At 48.2% G+C, this 14,484-nt stretch overlaps 1 protein-coding gene across 1 annotated transcript in view; it reads right to left on the reverse strand.

Moving 5' to 3' along the window:
- The window catches only part of daam2 (dishevelled associated activator of morphogenesis 2), a 218,974-nt gene that overhangs the window by 101,686 nt on the left and 102,804 nt on the right, over positions 1-14,484 (reverse strand). The window contains 2 exon segments of the mRNA XM_039749545.1: positions 5,061-5,150; positions 6,347-6,548. Of these exon segments, the coding sequence (XP_039605479.1) occupies positions 5,061-5,150; positions 6,347-6,514 (258 nt within the window). The 5' untranslated portion in view covers positions 6,515-6,548.

Raw genomic sequence — 14,484 nt, forward strand, 5'->3', positions numbered from 1 at the left:
AGTTAGTTATTATACAGTGCCTTATCTATCTATGATATAGTCTTTCTTATTAATCTGTTGTATAGTGACTTTACTATATAACCATTAGATAGATATATATAGTGTCTTTCATAGTTAGATAGATAGATAATGAAAGGCACTATATAATAGATAGATAGATAGATAGATAGATAGATAGATAGATAGATAGATAATGAAAGGCACTATATAATAGATAGATAGATAGATAGATAGATAGATAATGAAAGGCACTATATAACATAGATAGATAGATAGATAGATAGATAGATAGACAGATAGATAGATAGATAATGAAAGGCGCTATATAACATAGATAGATAGATAGATAGATAGATAGACTGAAAGGCACTATATGATAGATAGATAGATAGATGTTGTCACAGAACACTGAAATTATTAAGACATTTACAAAACAGCAAAAGCGCTTCAAGCATCACTTCAACTTATGAAGTCAGAAGAACACCAGTGAACGATATCAAGCGCGATGGCAACACAGTTGAAAAATGTGTTGAAAATGGCAACCACTGACAGTAATATTAATGTTCTCCTGTATTGTAAGTTTCTTTTTAAAATCTGTTATAATATTTTTAATATATCGTGACATGCAGGCAGCTTGAGATGCGCTTGTTAAGTGATGGGACTGGGTGAGGGGCCGACACGGAGAAGTGAGGAGAGAAGGGGAGTCAGGAGACAGTAAGCAGGTGGGGTTGCGGTATAGAGAAGGACAGAAGGTGAGTGGCAGGAGGTCAGCTGGCCGGTAGGGGGCGCTCTCTCGGACTGTTTGGAGGTGCGCTCTGAGATAATGGAGTAGAAGACAGGACACCGAGGACACCGACTGTTACGGAATGAAGACTCCAAGTAGAAAACTCCAGTACCTCTGAGTTGTATTACGCTGATCATTACTATATTATAGAAATGAATTCATTTTGTGAATACTATATTATATTTTGTTTTGAACATAAATATGACTATTTGCTAATCTACCATATGTCATTTTTAAAGTAGCTGTTCTCTTATCTGTCACAGCCTCGGCCCCCCCGACCCCTGACAGATAATCAAGGTTTTACTGTACATAATAGAAGTAGACAGACCTAACTGTTATACTGCCTTTCCTGTTAACCTGTTATATAGTGCCTTTCACGTCTATCCATCTATCTATTGTATTATGCCGTCCCTCTCATTATTTATCTATCTGATCCTGCCTACTACTCCAAATTCTATCTATCTACTGTATATAGTGCCTTTCACATTTATCTACCTATCATTTACTTAGTGCCTCTCCTATTTCTTTCTCAATATCTACTTGTCACGTATACAGTGCCCCCCAATCTCCCCATCAACACGTCTGCCCATTTAATTGGCAGCATTTCCCTTCTGGCTCATAACAACATGCCAGCCATGTGGTGATCTCTGACAATGTGGCTGCTTTCTTCAACGGTGACGGCTTTTCTTTCATCCTGCTCGAGTCGAGCTGTGCCAGCTGTGCCCAATTCCTACTTGGTACGCGTTGCACACTTTCTCCAGCTAACACGGGGAGGCTTGTCTCTTATTTTAATGGCCGGTGCCCATCTTGTTTTTTATGACACTTGTCAGAACAGAGACCTTGTTGTGTGTGGTGGGCACCAACTGCAGCGCTGCCTCTGCTTGACACAAGATGGTTTTGCCCACTTTGTATCTTGGTCGGATGCCAACAGTAATATGCTGCTCTTTATCTGTCCGTAGTGACACCAGATTGGCACCAGTGGTGGAGTGACAGCAGGCCGTGTGTTTTCTGTATTTATCGATCTCACGACAATGCCTATTGATGTACTTCTCTTTTTGGTATCTCATTTATTTCTTTTCCGTTTCTAATTTGGTTTTCTTTCCTTTGACATCTTGGAAAGCACACTGACTTACACTCTACGTATCAAAATGTGGGGTAGAAATAAAGCGTCGTGTTGACATTCTGAAGTCACTTTTGTCAGGTGAGCATTGGGTCACCATCGATACTCCTGGAGCAGTCGGGATCACCAGGGGCGGGGCTTATCTAGCGCCTTCACGTACAATTGTGTCCAATCACGACGCGGGTGCTCAGACCACACGTGACATTTTGTACCCCTTCACAAAAAACAACAAGAATGTCAGCAAGGAGAAGAGCCGCCCTGCCGACTCCCGTAGCGAACTCTGCTCTGCTCTCAAAGTACAACGAAAAGGGCACAGCTGGGCACACAGTGTGGTGGTTGGGAAGACGCGGACAATACGGCCTGCCTGCTCGGTGGAGATGTGGCGCTGCTGCTAGAATGTGAAACTGCAACTCCCAGCAGTCCCTGCAGTGGCTCTGATTGGTCTTCTGCTGAGGGTGCAGGGGCTGTTGGGGTCAAAGGAGGTCAGCGCGGCTTTTAAAAAGGGGGCCAGTGACCAAAAGGCGAGAAGCGTTTTAGTAATTTGTGTTTCAAGTGCCTTCTGTTGGGCTACCTGGACTCATTCGTTGTGTCCTCCATCGTTTCGTGGTTGGAGTCTGGATTGTCTGCCTGTGTACATGAGGACCGTAAGTGGATTCACGGCCATCCTGGGTTAAAAGGAGCGCTCCTGAACCGTCCACCCGGCAGGACTGTCTTTACACTCCCATTCCAGTGCAGATCTCCGGACTATCCATCGTCATCATTACATTTCACCCGTTGCCGTTTTTTTTACAGACTTTGCTGTGTGTGTTTTGTATATTTAACGTGTAGTCGCCATAAGGGGTACAGGGTGGTATCGTTGATTTCAGTACATTCTTTAATTGCTGTTTGATTAGCGGTTTGCTTTCTTTTTGCCTCTGCTTGTAAGTACGTGCGGGTCAAGCCAAGGCTGGGTGCGTCCCTTAAAAATCAACAAATCTTAGTGGCACCGGACCGCCACAGAGAGACCTGGAGGAGCTCATTCCACGTCCTTGTTTATATAGTTATTGTCACAGCACGGAGGCAGAATGTCCCCAAAGCTCTGAAAACACAGCTGACAAAGGATAGAAAGTGACAACAAACAAACAAAAAAGTACAAACAATGGCAGCAAGTAAGTGCAGGGCAGAGCTATGGCAGCAGCGGCTTGATGTGGCCATCTACGACTGTCCTTGTGTGCCTCGGTCCACCTGATGGCCCTGGTGAAGTAGAAACGGCTTAACTGGCTTTGATGGCCAACAGCTTCTACCCGATGGCAGCGAGTCAAACCATCGATACTCAGCAGCGCTTTAGACATCAACACCCAAAAACAGAGAGATGCCAGCGACACGTCACGTGTGCGACAGACCTCCGAGCGTCGAGGAATCCAGTTGTGTGGCTCACTGAAACGTCACATTGAAAAAGAGCAAACCCATCACGAATGGCAGGCACCCCACCGGCTTGATTTCGAGGGGCTGGTCTGACCAGTCAGTGGGGATGTCACACTACATGACTCCCTAAGATTACGTAAGTGATGTTATGTAACAAGATGGAGGCTAAAAGAGCACATTGTGAGGGTCAGGACACGGAGATCTGTCCAGTCCGTATCGAACAACCTTCATGTGACAGTCTGACACTTGGCCTTTACAACGTCTTCAGGAAGAGAAGAAATAAAAATCTAAAAAAGACAATCGGAATGGCACAGCAGAAAACAGAAAGAACAAAGAAAGCAAACAGGCAGCGATGATCTGAGCACATGATGTTCCGAGGTCCGGGGTGAGCAGGAGGTTAATCGAATTACAGGCTTCCTGCCGAGCTGGACGGCATCCCGAGCCTGGCGATTTATGGCACTTTACTAAACAAGCGAGACGGAGAACGCGGGGGCCCTCGCACTTCACTTGGAGGAAGGACAGGCAGTGCTGCTGTGGGGACGAGCGAACAAAAGGGGGGCCACACCGCTGACAACTGTGCTCCCATAAAGCACTGGTGTGTGACGATGACAATGGCACCATTTAAGATGCTATATAATGTTGGTCACATGTCAAAGGTGTTGTATAAAGGTGCCACACTGTATCTGTCTTGACAGTGTAACTGGAAATGGAAGGCCAGTTACTTAGAAGATAAGCTCACTGATAAATAAATGATCCTGACATGTAAGATGCTGCTCACTCAAAGTACTGCACTGTATTATATTTATTTATATATATACTGTATATATATCTCCAGGGCGGCACGGTGGCACAGAGGGTAGCACTGAGTTTGCATGCTCTCCCCGTGTCTGCGTGGCTTTCCTCCCACAGTCCAAAGACATGCAGGTGAGGTGCATTGGCGATCCTAAATTGTCCCTAGTGTGTGTGTGCCCTGCAATGGGCTGGCGCCCTGCCTTGTGCCCTGTGTTGGCTGGGATTGGCTCCAGCAGACCCCCGCTATATGATAAACACATTGATCCTTTGAATGTATCATTGCAGGTTTTGGAGCTCCAGAGTCCTGGGCCTGTAACTATCACGGTGTAAGGCGCTATATAATACGCTGCACATTACTCAATTCCTGGTTCTATTACAGTTGCCAGCACCACTACTCTCCAAGGCCTTTGTTTAATGCCCAGATCTGCCACTATAAAGCTATTCATGATGGGCCTGACTGTGCAAGGCGCTATATAACACACACACACACTGATCACTGGGTTGTGACTTTCCAGAGGCCCGAGTTCAGTTCCTGGGCCTGTCAATGTCACCGTACAGTTTGTGCCTTCTCCGAGTTCCTGTGGATTTTTTCTCCATCCATTTGGGTTTCCTGGCACATCCTGAAGACACACGGATTAGGTTGCTAGGCTCAGAGTCATCTGGCCATCTGCTTTGTGGGGGTCAAGGCAGACTGCCCTGGGCTCCATTATTTGGGAGTCCCCGTGCTGGCCAGATGCCACTGTTCCACCAAACGTGCCTGTCATTTCATTCGTGATTATGCCCAGGCCCCCTACCTAACCCCTTATGATGCCCCTGGTAGGCCACTCTAAACTAGTTCAGCGTGAGTGTGCCCAGTAAGAAAGTCTCTACCTTGAAGCCGATGCTGCCAGTGCAGACCCCAGCGGGCTCCACTAGCAGGCCAATGGCGAGACAGAACATGTGACGTGGGCAGAATCTTACCTTTTTCTTGCTGCAGTAAATCTGCCATTTCTTCTCGGCTGGAAGGGCAAACATCGCCTCTCGGTTCTTGTCCGTGAGGTCCAGCTCATCCTGAGGAAGAAAAACAAAAAGAAAGAGTCGGAAAAAGGACAAGGCAACAATCCTGAGCCTGCTGCACCAGGCAGGAGCTCAGGCCAAGGTAAGGAACCAAAGAAACCTGAAAGCCACGCTGCCCACAAATCTCTGAAGGAGACCTCATCAAGGCAAGAGCAGCAGAGAATCAGTGATCACCACGAGGCCCAGGACTCGGCAGGGGTGGAGGGTACCAGTTTGTCACTGGTGAGAACTGTTGCCATAATGACACCTGGCAAATGCAGACTGGCATTGCTCTCAACTGCCCACCAGGGTCTGGCATCAACGAGGGTCTAACCAGCTGACAGAATAATGGTGGCCTACAAGATCCAGGTCTATGGCACCCATGAAATTGTCACTACATCCCGGGCCAACATGTCATCTTCACACGTCTGACAGGGAGGAAGTGCAAAGGAGCTACGAAACAAAAGGAGGAAAGTGAAGTCAACGTGACGTGTGTGTGTGTGTGTGTGTGTGTGTGTGTGTTCTGAGTGGATCAGCCCAAGTGGCACTTCAAGGTGTCTCCCCCTAGTGAACGACACCGTAAAGTACACAGACACACAACATAACCTTGTAAATAACTGGACTGAACCTACGTTGTGACTGAGGGTGGGCCGCACCACAAAAGGGGGCGACATTACACCGTGGGGTCCCAGGTCAGTCACCATGCACTCAGAACACCAAGCATGATGTTTGGAAAGGACCAGGCTGTGGGGGTGCCCCTTGGCAGCAGGCACAGGGAGGCTCTTGAAGATCTGTTGGTTGCACTGGAAGTGACTGCAATGTACTCTGACGTTTATGAAACCAAATGGATTTATTTGGACGTAGCAGTGTGGGGCGGTGTGGCCTGGCAGGCCTTGCTCTCCCCACTGCAGGCAGACTGGCATATGGGAACCCATCCACACAGATAAGCAGTGATATATACAGTACATATAGACAGACATTTATAGATAAGCAAAACCAAATACCCACAGAATGCCACACAGATGAAAGTGCCAAGGAGTAACCAAAGTGTTCAATACAGCAAACACACTCCTGAGTGCAGAAAGCCCGCTGTTACAGAGTAGAAGACCGGACGCCATCTTGTGCGACACATTATTGGGATGTGGGCGGCTACATTAGAGAAGCGGGCACACAACACCCTCTGACAGACACACGGAGACGGTCAGACTCACCACAAGCTCCGAGAAGCGGGCGTGCAGTTCCTCGGCAGGTGGCATAGGCACTGTAAACTCCAGGTACTGCAGGGGCACCGTGTCCTTCAGATTAATCTCAGGGTGATCGCTGCTCCCGAAGCAGCACAGGAACCCCAGAGCGGGGCGTGCCCGCTTTCGGGGTGGCATTCTTATGGTCAGCCTGCTATCTTGGGGGCATGATCTGAAAGAGAGAGAGAGAGAGAGAACAGAACAATCAGACGGGGTGCAGAGCATACGGAGAGCGGCATGAAGCAGGCTCACCTCTTGGCAGCACCTTTCGCTACTTGTCGACTTTATCTGAGTAGTTTAGACGTGCGCCATGTGGGGTCAGCAGAGAGCACCTTTCTGAACAACAACAACAACAACATGTACCTCTAGAGCACATCTTCATACAAATGACGGAGCGCAAAGTGCTTCACAAAATGAAGAAAGAAAAATAAGATTAGGCAACACGAAGTAACAAAGAAAAAAGTAAAAAAGAAACAACAAAAAAAACTAAAATCTGCAGGGGCTCCAAGGCCCCGAGACCACCCAGCCCCCCTAACATCAATGATCTCAATCAGTCCTCATGGTATTGAGGCTCCATGTGGAAGAATTTGATGATGGTGATGGTCATGTGGACCTTCAATCCGTCAATGCAAGGACTGCACGGTGCCCTGATCAGGTGGTGGGGGCACAGATGGGCACCACAGAGAGCCGGATCAAGAACAGCAGAGAAAGTCGGGTGTCAGTACGGATTGCGGAGCCATGATAGAAATGATCATTCAGTGCACATACAGAGTGTCAGGGTTACGCTAAATGAAGCCATGTTAACATAACGAGTTTTTATCAGTTTATTACAGTGCCCCACCGTATCAGCCTGGCGACTTTCTATCGGTGAACTCGTAGTGCAGATTTCAGACCGCCTGCCCGCCTCACCACTTCTTTGAAGTTTAGCTCTTGGACTTCTCCGCAGAGCCTTCTTTGAAGATCTAAAAGTGACCTAATCCCAGTAATTATTATGTCATCTAGATGGTGTCATATAGCGCCTTTCATGTCTGCGGTGGAATTATGGAGACATCTCATCATGCCCCCCATGAGTGACTGATGTCCCATACCAGTTTGGACATATTCTGTATATAACCCTGCGGTGGGCTGGCACCCTGCCCGGGGTCTGTTCCTGCCTTGTGCCCTCTGCTGGCTGGGATTGGCTCCAGCAGACCCCCGTGACCCTGTGACTGACTGACTGTACATAATATGGTGCCATTACACTGCACTGTCTGGAGTGAGTGGCACCCTGTAGACGTAGGGGGCTTTTATAAGGGGCCTAAACATTTATTATCGAGCAGACAACTCACAGATACGAGTGACCAACATCATACAGCACCTGCTTTGACTGACCAACACCCCATCCACGCGAGTCGTTTAGACATGTGACTGGCACCCTTATATAGTGCCGTTCTTGAGTACAAGTAAAAGACGACAGAACAGGAACCACAGGAGAACTGCTTGGGCACCCATGGTGTCACTACAGACCACCAGCCTGAACAAGTCAGAGATTACAGAATTTGAAACTTGAAAGGCCTGTTCACCGTTTACGAGGAGGCCAAAGCCTGGCAGTAGAGTCTGGAGTCAGGCTGCCTGGGGAGAGGCCTGTCTTCAGTGAAGTCTTTTGGAGGCCTTAAACCCTTCTGCTATTTCACAGACAATACCAAGGACATCGGGCAAGAGATGGTTCTGGTCCACTCAGCAGTGGTCACCGCACAACAGGAGTTGCCAAGTCTGTCACTTCAGTGAGGTCTTGAGCTGCGTTTATGAGCACCAACCTGACCACTGAGCCCGCTGCCCACCCTTAACACGCAAGTTGCCCTTTCTCTTCTCTCCTTCGCTTGCTTACCTCACGTATCCCAATATGGAGTGACAGGGAGCCACAAAGCATGTGGCTGTCAAATAACAAATGAAGTAAAAGCACGACGATAATAACGCCGATTAGCGCCAGTGGGGGGGCGACACAAAGGCTGAAGAATCAAATGCGTCTTTGGTGGCTTGATTCCAGTGGGAGGCCATCGAGTCACGTTGGCCTTAAAGATGGTGGCATACAGTAGTTGTTTTCCCAACACTTTTGTCTTTCTCACTCGCAGGAAAAAGGGGAAGAGCCTTTGAGATCGCACGTTTCTAGTGACGAATGCCACTCTGTGGCAGACGACCACTTAACCACCCAAATGTGGCACTGCCCACCTTGCCACATGCACAGCCTGAAGACTTGAGTTAACCTGCCCTGCTGTCACTGCGTTTGTGTGTGAGTGTGTGTGTGTGTATTCCCTCTGGTGTCCCCCAACCGGCCTGGCCAGGACAAGGCAGACTCTACAAAGAAAAGACAAATCCAGGAAGGACTGATGGGATTATCAGCTTTTCTGGTGGGCTAGTGCCAGGTGGTTTGGTGGCACAGTGGTAAGGAGGCAGGGCTCAAATGCTGCTCTGGTCTTAAATGTGACTAGCGTTTACACATTTGCCCCATTTTGCACGACCTCACATCCCAAATTGTGGCACTGGGACTGTCACTCTGATCGACCCTGAGCCTGGACTGAGTGAGCTGACGGCTGCGTGTTGCAGCGCCCCCTCATGGCTGGGTCCCTACTTTGGTCAGAGGATTGTCTCTGATGTGAGATCCTGTGGCACCCCGCCCTTTTTTTTTTTTTGATTGCCTCAAAAAGCCAAAAGGTGGAGCTGAAAAGAGGTGGCAGTTGCCAAGGCAACAGCAGAACCGGGTGCAAAATCAACATCAAAGGAGGAGAAGGCAACGGGCGTGTGAGGTCTGAGCGGCCAATTGGCTCGAGTCTCTCATGACACCCCCTCCACTCCTAAGATTCAATCATCAAATTAACAGATCAAAAATATCAAATCTAAAAATCAAAATACAAAACAACCTAAAATAAACCAAGAGAATCGCCAACAGAAATATCCTCCGAAAACAAAACTACGGACCGTCTTTACAAGTAAAGGTTCATTTACGCTACTTTGGAGGCATTCTGGGTGTTTCCAGCGTGATGCTGGTTGCTAGGGGGCGTGGCCTATCAAACATGGCAGCCCGGCAGGCGTGTTGTTCAGCCTTTGCTCGCCTTTAGTCTGACGAACCTCTCGACTTCTTGCTCTCGTTTTGGTGTGCCGTTTCATTTAGGTGTTAATTCTTTTATGTTCATTTTCATCAAAATCATTTCTGTTAATATTGCTGTTTAATTGTATAAGTACGTGTGGTGGGTTCAAATCCCCTCACTCCCCTGCCGGGGCTGCAGCTGGCACAAAAACAATAAAGTCACAATGTGTGTCTGTCCATCATCATCCTCACATAGTGCCTCTCAGGTCCAGCACGCATATCTCCACTGATGTCATGCTGGGTCTTCTATTACGTTTCTCCTAACACAGTACATGGCGTGCCGTTCATTATCGATTTCTCAAACATATTCCTAATGGCTTTCTGCTATATAGCGCCTTTCATTCTTTCACCATCTATTTTAATTTTCTTTCTACCTGCTATAATGCCGTCCATGTCTCCCTAGCATATATTGTGCCCATCTAATATAGCTCCTTTCCTTACCTTATCGTCATGAGTCTGCTCGCCCATAGAGTGCCTACTTATTTCGTGTCACATGTGCATTACCTGTCAACTCGATGTGTCCCTTCCACTATCTGCCTGCCTGCCTGCCTGATATAGTGCCTTTCCCTCTCTATCCATCGCCATCATGTAAGTTCACAGGTTACTTTCTGTTATATAGTGCCGTTCACCGTTCGACACGGACTCTCCTGAAGTTTCAGCAGAGCACACACAGAGCCTGCGTATCTGAGCTGCTCAGGGTGTCACTTGTCCCCTCCTCAGATTTGTCCCCGTGCTGGTTGTGTGACGAGTTTTAATGGAGCCCTCGCAGCTTCTCACGGCTCAGTCTGACCTGCCAGCCAGCAGCTGTCTTAATATTATTGTTGGACGGCGCGTCCGTCACACAGCCTCTGTCGTCCTCAGTGACCCCGAGGGTGCTGCCATCGTCTTGTTTAAACAACAGAGCGTCTTTCTTCTTCTTCTCGGGATCCCCTGAAACGCACCTCTCCTGTCTAACAAGTGCGACTGCATCATAGGACGTCTGAACGTCACTTTCAAAGCCCTCCAGATGCTAATATGGCGCGATGAGGTACGGGGGCAGGTGGACATCGGCCTCTCCCCGCTCGGACGTCTTGTGTGTGTCATTTCACAAAGTGCTGTTTATAGCGTTAAGATACAAACCCAGACACCTCTTACAAATGGACATACGGTGGGCACTGAATTGGCATCCACGTGGGAGGGTCAAAGGTCTCTGGCTGCCTTGTGGGCTTTTCACTCTCCTTACTAATTTTGCTACCCACAACTGCTTTCTATGGAGCTCTTGTCACTTTTGTAAAGAAGTGCCTGGCAGGAAAGGCGCTATATAAAAGATGACTGATAGATAAGAAACGTGGCAAACTATGAGAGACCAGCGAGACGAATAGCTAAGATAGATAGATAGATACTTTATTAATCCCAAGATATGCCACTATCTGTCTGTCTGTCTGTCTCTAATACCTGTGCCCCTTCATGTCGGTCCATATGGTTACGTTTATAGTGCCTCTCATACGTACCCATCTGCTTATCTGTTAATTATTTTTAGTGCCTTTAAAGTTATTATGTTATCCTCTGCCTTTCATGTATACCTATTGCATCATGTTATATAGTGCCTTTCAGGTCTTTTGCCGTACCTCTATTTTAAAAGGGCCCTCCTCATCAACAGTAAGGTCCCTAAGCATGTGGACGGTGAGACAGTTGTCATCATGTCATCTCTGTACGTCACCACGCAATCAAGATGTCTTTCAAGTGTAGACTCGAGGGGTTTCCTGTAAATATGTTGTTCAGGAATGGCCGTCATTTTTTATTCGCGGGCCCCCCCTTATTTTCAGGGGCTCAAAAGTATTTGGACCAACCACCATAATCATAAAACTCAACATCAGTCTGAGCCCACGGCCACCTCCAGGTGCTGCGTGCCCACCCCAGTGACGCTCTGCCAGGCCTTTCAGTGTTGTGTTCAGTAAGTGAGCTGCGTGTCCAGTTGACTTGAGCTCAGTGGACTGACTCGGCCGTTGAAGAACACTCCGCCGCTCTGCCCTCGGTTTGCTGTGCCAGCGTGTTTTATGCCGCTTGTCCGTCTGTACTGTGAGGTGTCGTCCTGTCAGCTTTGCTGCATTTGTCTCAATCTGAGCAGACATTATAGCGCCCTGCACACTTCACAACTCGTCAGCAAACACCAGTGACTCACTTCCATTGGCAGCCCTGACTGACCAGGCGGTAACACTCCACACCTCCACCATGTTTCACAGATGATGTCATGAGCCGTTCCTCCACTCTGGCACATACTGATCTTAGCGTCCTTTGTCCAATTTAAATTGTTTCAGAACTGGCCAGGCTTTTTAAAAATGTTTAAAAATCTGTCCTTCCTGTGCTCGAGTCTCACCAGTGGTTGGCACCTCGTGGTAAACCCTCTGCCTTTACTTTCATGAAGAGTTTAACATTGACGGGCCGACCTCCCAGAGAGTGGTCTTGGTTTGGCTAAATGTCGTGAAGGGGTTCATCTTCACCCATCATCCAGCCCAGTTGTCTTCTGGGGCTGTCCAGACCTTCTGGAGTTGCTGAGCTCACCAGTGCGTTCCTTCTCTACCAGATGGTTGACTTGACCACTCCTGGTGTCCCTGCCGTCGCTGGTTTCCTGGGCCTAACGTTGGCCTGTTTCTACTGTCACAGTCAGCTCATTGGACCTCAAGTTGAGAGCTCACAGCCACAGCTTCCAAAACTCAAACCCCACCCTGGGAATCGACTGCAGACCTTCTTTCTACCTGCTTAATGAAATAACGAGGGACACCTGACTGTGGAACAGCTGGTCACAAAAATGGCCGTCTTACCTAAACAGCTCATATACGTTTATTAATCCCTTTAAATTACAGCTGAAAGTCTACCCTTCAATCATTTCAAATCCATGGTGGTGGACAACTGTGACACTGTCCTGATGATTATGGACCTGACGTGAATCGCTCGCTCTGTCATATGGGGTCATGTCTATTGATCTATTATATATATTATATATCTGTTCATCTGTCTTTGTACTTATCTGTTATATTGCGCCTTTCCTGTCTGTCTGTCTGTCTGTCTGTCTGTCTGTCAATTATGTAGCACCCTTCAGATCTACCTGTCATAAGGTGCCACTCCTCTCTCTTCATCTGTGAATGACACGGCTCTGTCCATACCTATCTGCTGCTGACTACTACCTATTATATAGTGCCTTTCACATCTACAGGGTAGGATTCTAAAGTAATGAGCCTTTGTTCAAAAAGACAAACTTATTGAGCAAATCGGTACAACTAATTAATAGTCTTCAAAATAGGCACCTCCGGCATCGATACGCTTTTGGAGGCGGCTTTTCCAGGACTCGAAGGCGTCCACGTAGGCCTCTTCCGGGATGGCTGCAAGAGCTGCCTTGACATTTGCTTGGATGTCCTCGATCGAGTCGAAGACGTTTTCCTTTCAGCGCTGATTTTAATCGCAGAAACAAGAAGTCAGAAGGCGACACGTCCGGACTGTAGGGAGGCTGGGGGACCACCGGAACGTTCACCGGGGCCAGGTAGGCGCTCACGATGAAGGCGGTGTGGCTGGGCGCGTTATCGTGGTGAAGCTTCCAGCTGTCCTTGATGTCCCTTCGCTTCTTTTCAGGACTTCCAAGTAGTAAGCAGCATCCACGGTATGTCCTTGCGGGGCAAACTCATAGTGGATGATCCCCTTCACTCCGAGGAACTTGATCGCGTACCGTTGCTCTAACAAACTTTCCATCCCGCCGTGTAACGCACTACCGCACAGGGGTTCCCGTCAAGGCTCCGAGAGCTCTGTTGCGTTGTGAAGCCAACACCCACCGTCGCCGTCAGAACAAAATGAGGCTCATTACTTTTGAATCCTACCCTGTACGTATCTGTTTCTTACACAGCCAGCCACCTATTAGAAAGTGTTCTTCATGCCTAGAGCCTTTCATGGAGGCTGATCTAAATATCTTTAGATCTGTACAGTGCTTTTCATGTTTCTCTTCAACACGGCTGGCTCCTTTCCCGTCTCTCTGTCTATTATATAGCACCTTTCACGGCCACCTCTTTCTCTTTGTTTGTGTCATTAGATGGTGTCACTCTGTCAATCACGTCTCGTGCCCTAATTTCTCTCTCTCTCTCTAAGGATGTTCTCCGCGTCCACAGGACAACGAGGAGCCGTCAAATCTCGTCCTGATCCTACCTGAAGGCTCTCGAGGGTTTCCGCTTTGTCTCGTCTGTTCTCCTGGCTTCAGTCCTCAGTGCACTTGCCCTTATTCACCACTAGGTGTGCTCTAACTGGGCGACTCCCTTGACGAGGTCCCCACGTACCAACTCTGAGCTCATCCCGGTCGGCCATGCCACTCTCCTCTGCCCATTCAATTCACACTTAAATGTCTGTTCAAACACAAACTGAACACCTCGCTGCTCCACACACTGCTTCATGTTCCGATTCGGTGCCAGTTTTCACAATGCCAGGTGTGCCATGGCCTTGTAGCCTGGAGACGTCAGATGAGATGACATTCTCAAATTCCTGGCCCCAGGGCTTAGTCCCGTGTAAACCTCCTCAGTCCTGGCACTACCCGTCTTGCCATCTCACTCAGATGTCTTTCTCCTCCTTTTATAAACTCAAGACTGGCACACACAATCATCTCATGGCAACGTTAACAGATGACCAGACGTCAGGCCACAAAAGCAAGACAGCAAATGGTGGGTTAGTGGGAGAGCCGCAAAGGAGCCTCAGGGCTGGAAAATGTTGTGATGCCAAGCAGCTTGGCGCGGGCACAATCTTTGTTTTGTCTTTGGTCAGTCAAGGTCACTCCACTCCGACTCAGTAATCAGCCACATGCAGCACTCGACAACTGAGAAAAACAGAGTTCAGGTCTGCCAGCGCCCCCTTCTCCTTTCGTATAGTGCCTTTCAAATTGAAGTCCAGTTAAATATTCCTACATTGTGACCACTGGCACTCTTTAGAGTCACTACCCTGGGAGTCCATAGTGGGGACTGAACTAGTAATC

Source organism: Polypterus senegalus, chromosome 3, assembly GCF_016835505.1.
Source record: "Polypterus senegalus isolate Bchr_013 chromosome 3, ASM1683550v1, whole genome shotgun sequence".
Lineage (NCBI taxonomy): Eukaryota > Metazoa > Chordata > Cladistia > Polypteriformes > Polypteridae > Polypterus > Polypterus senegalus.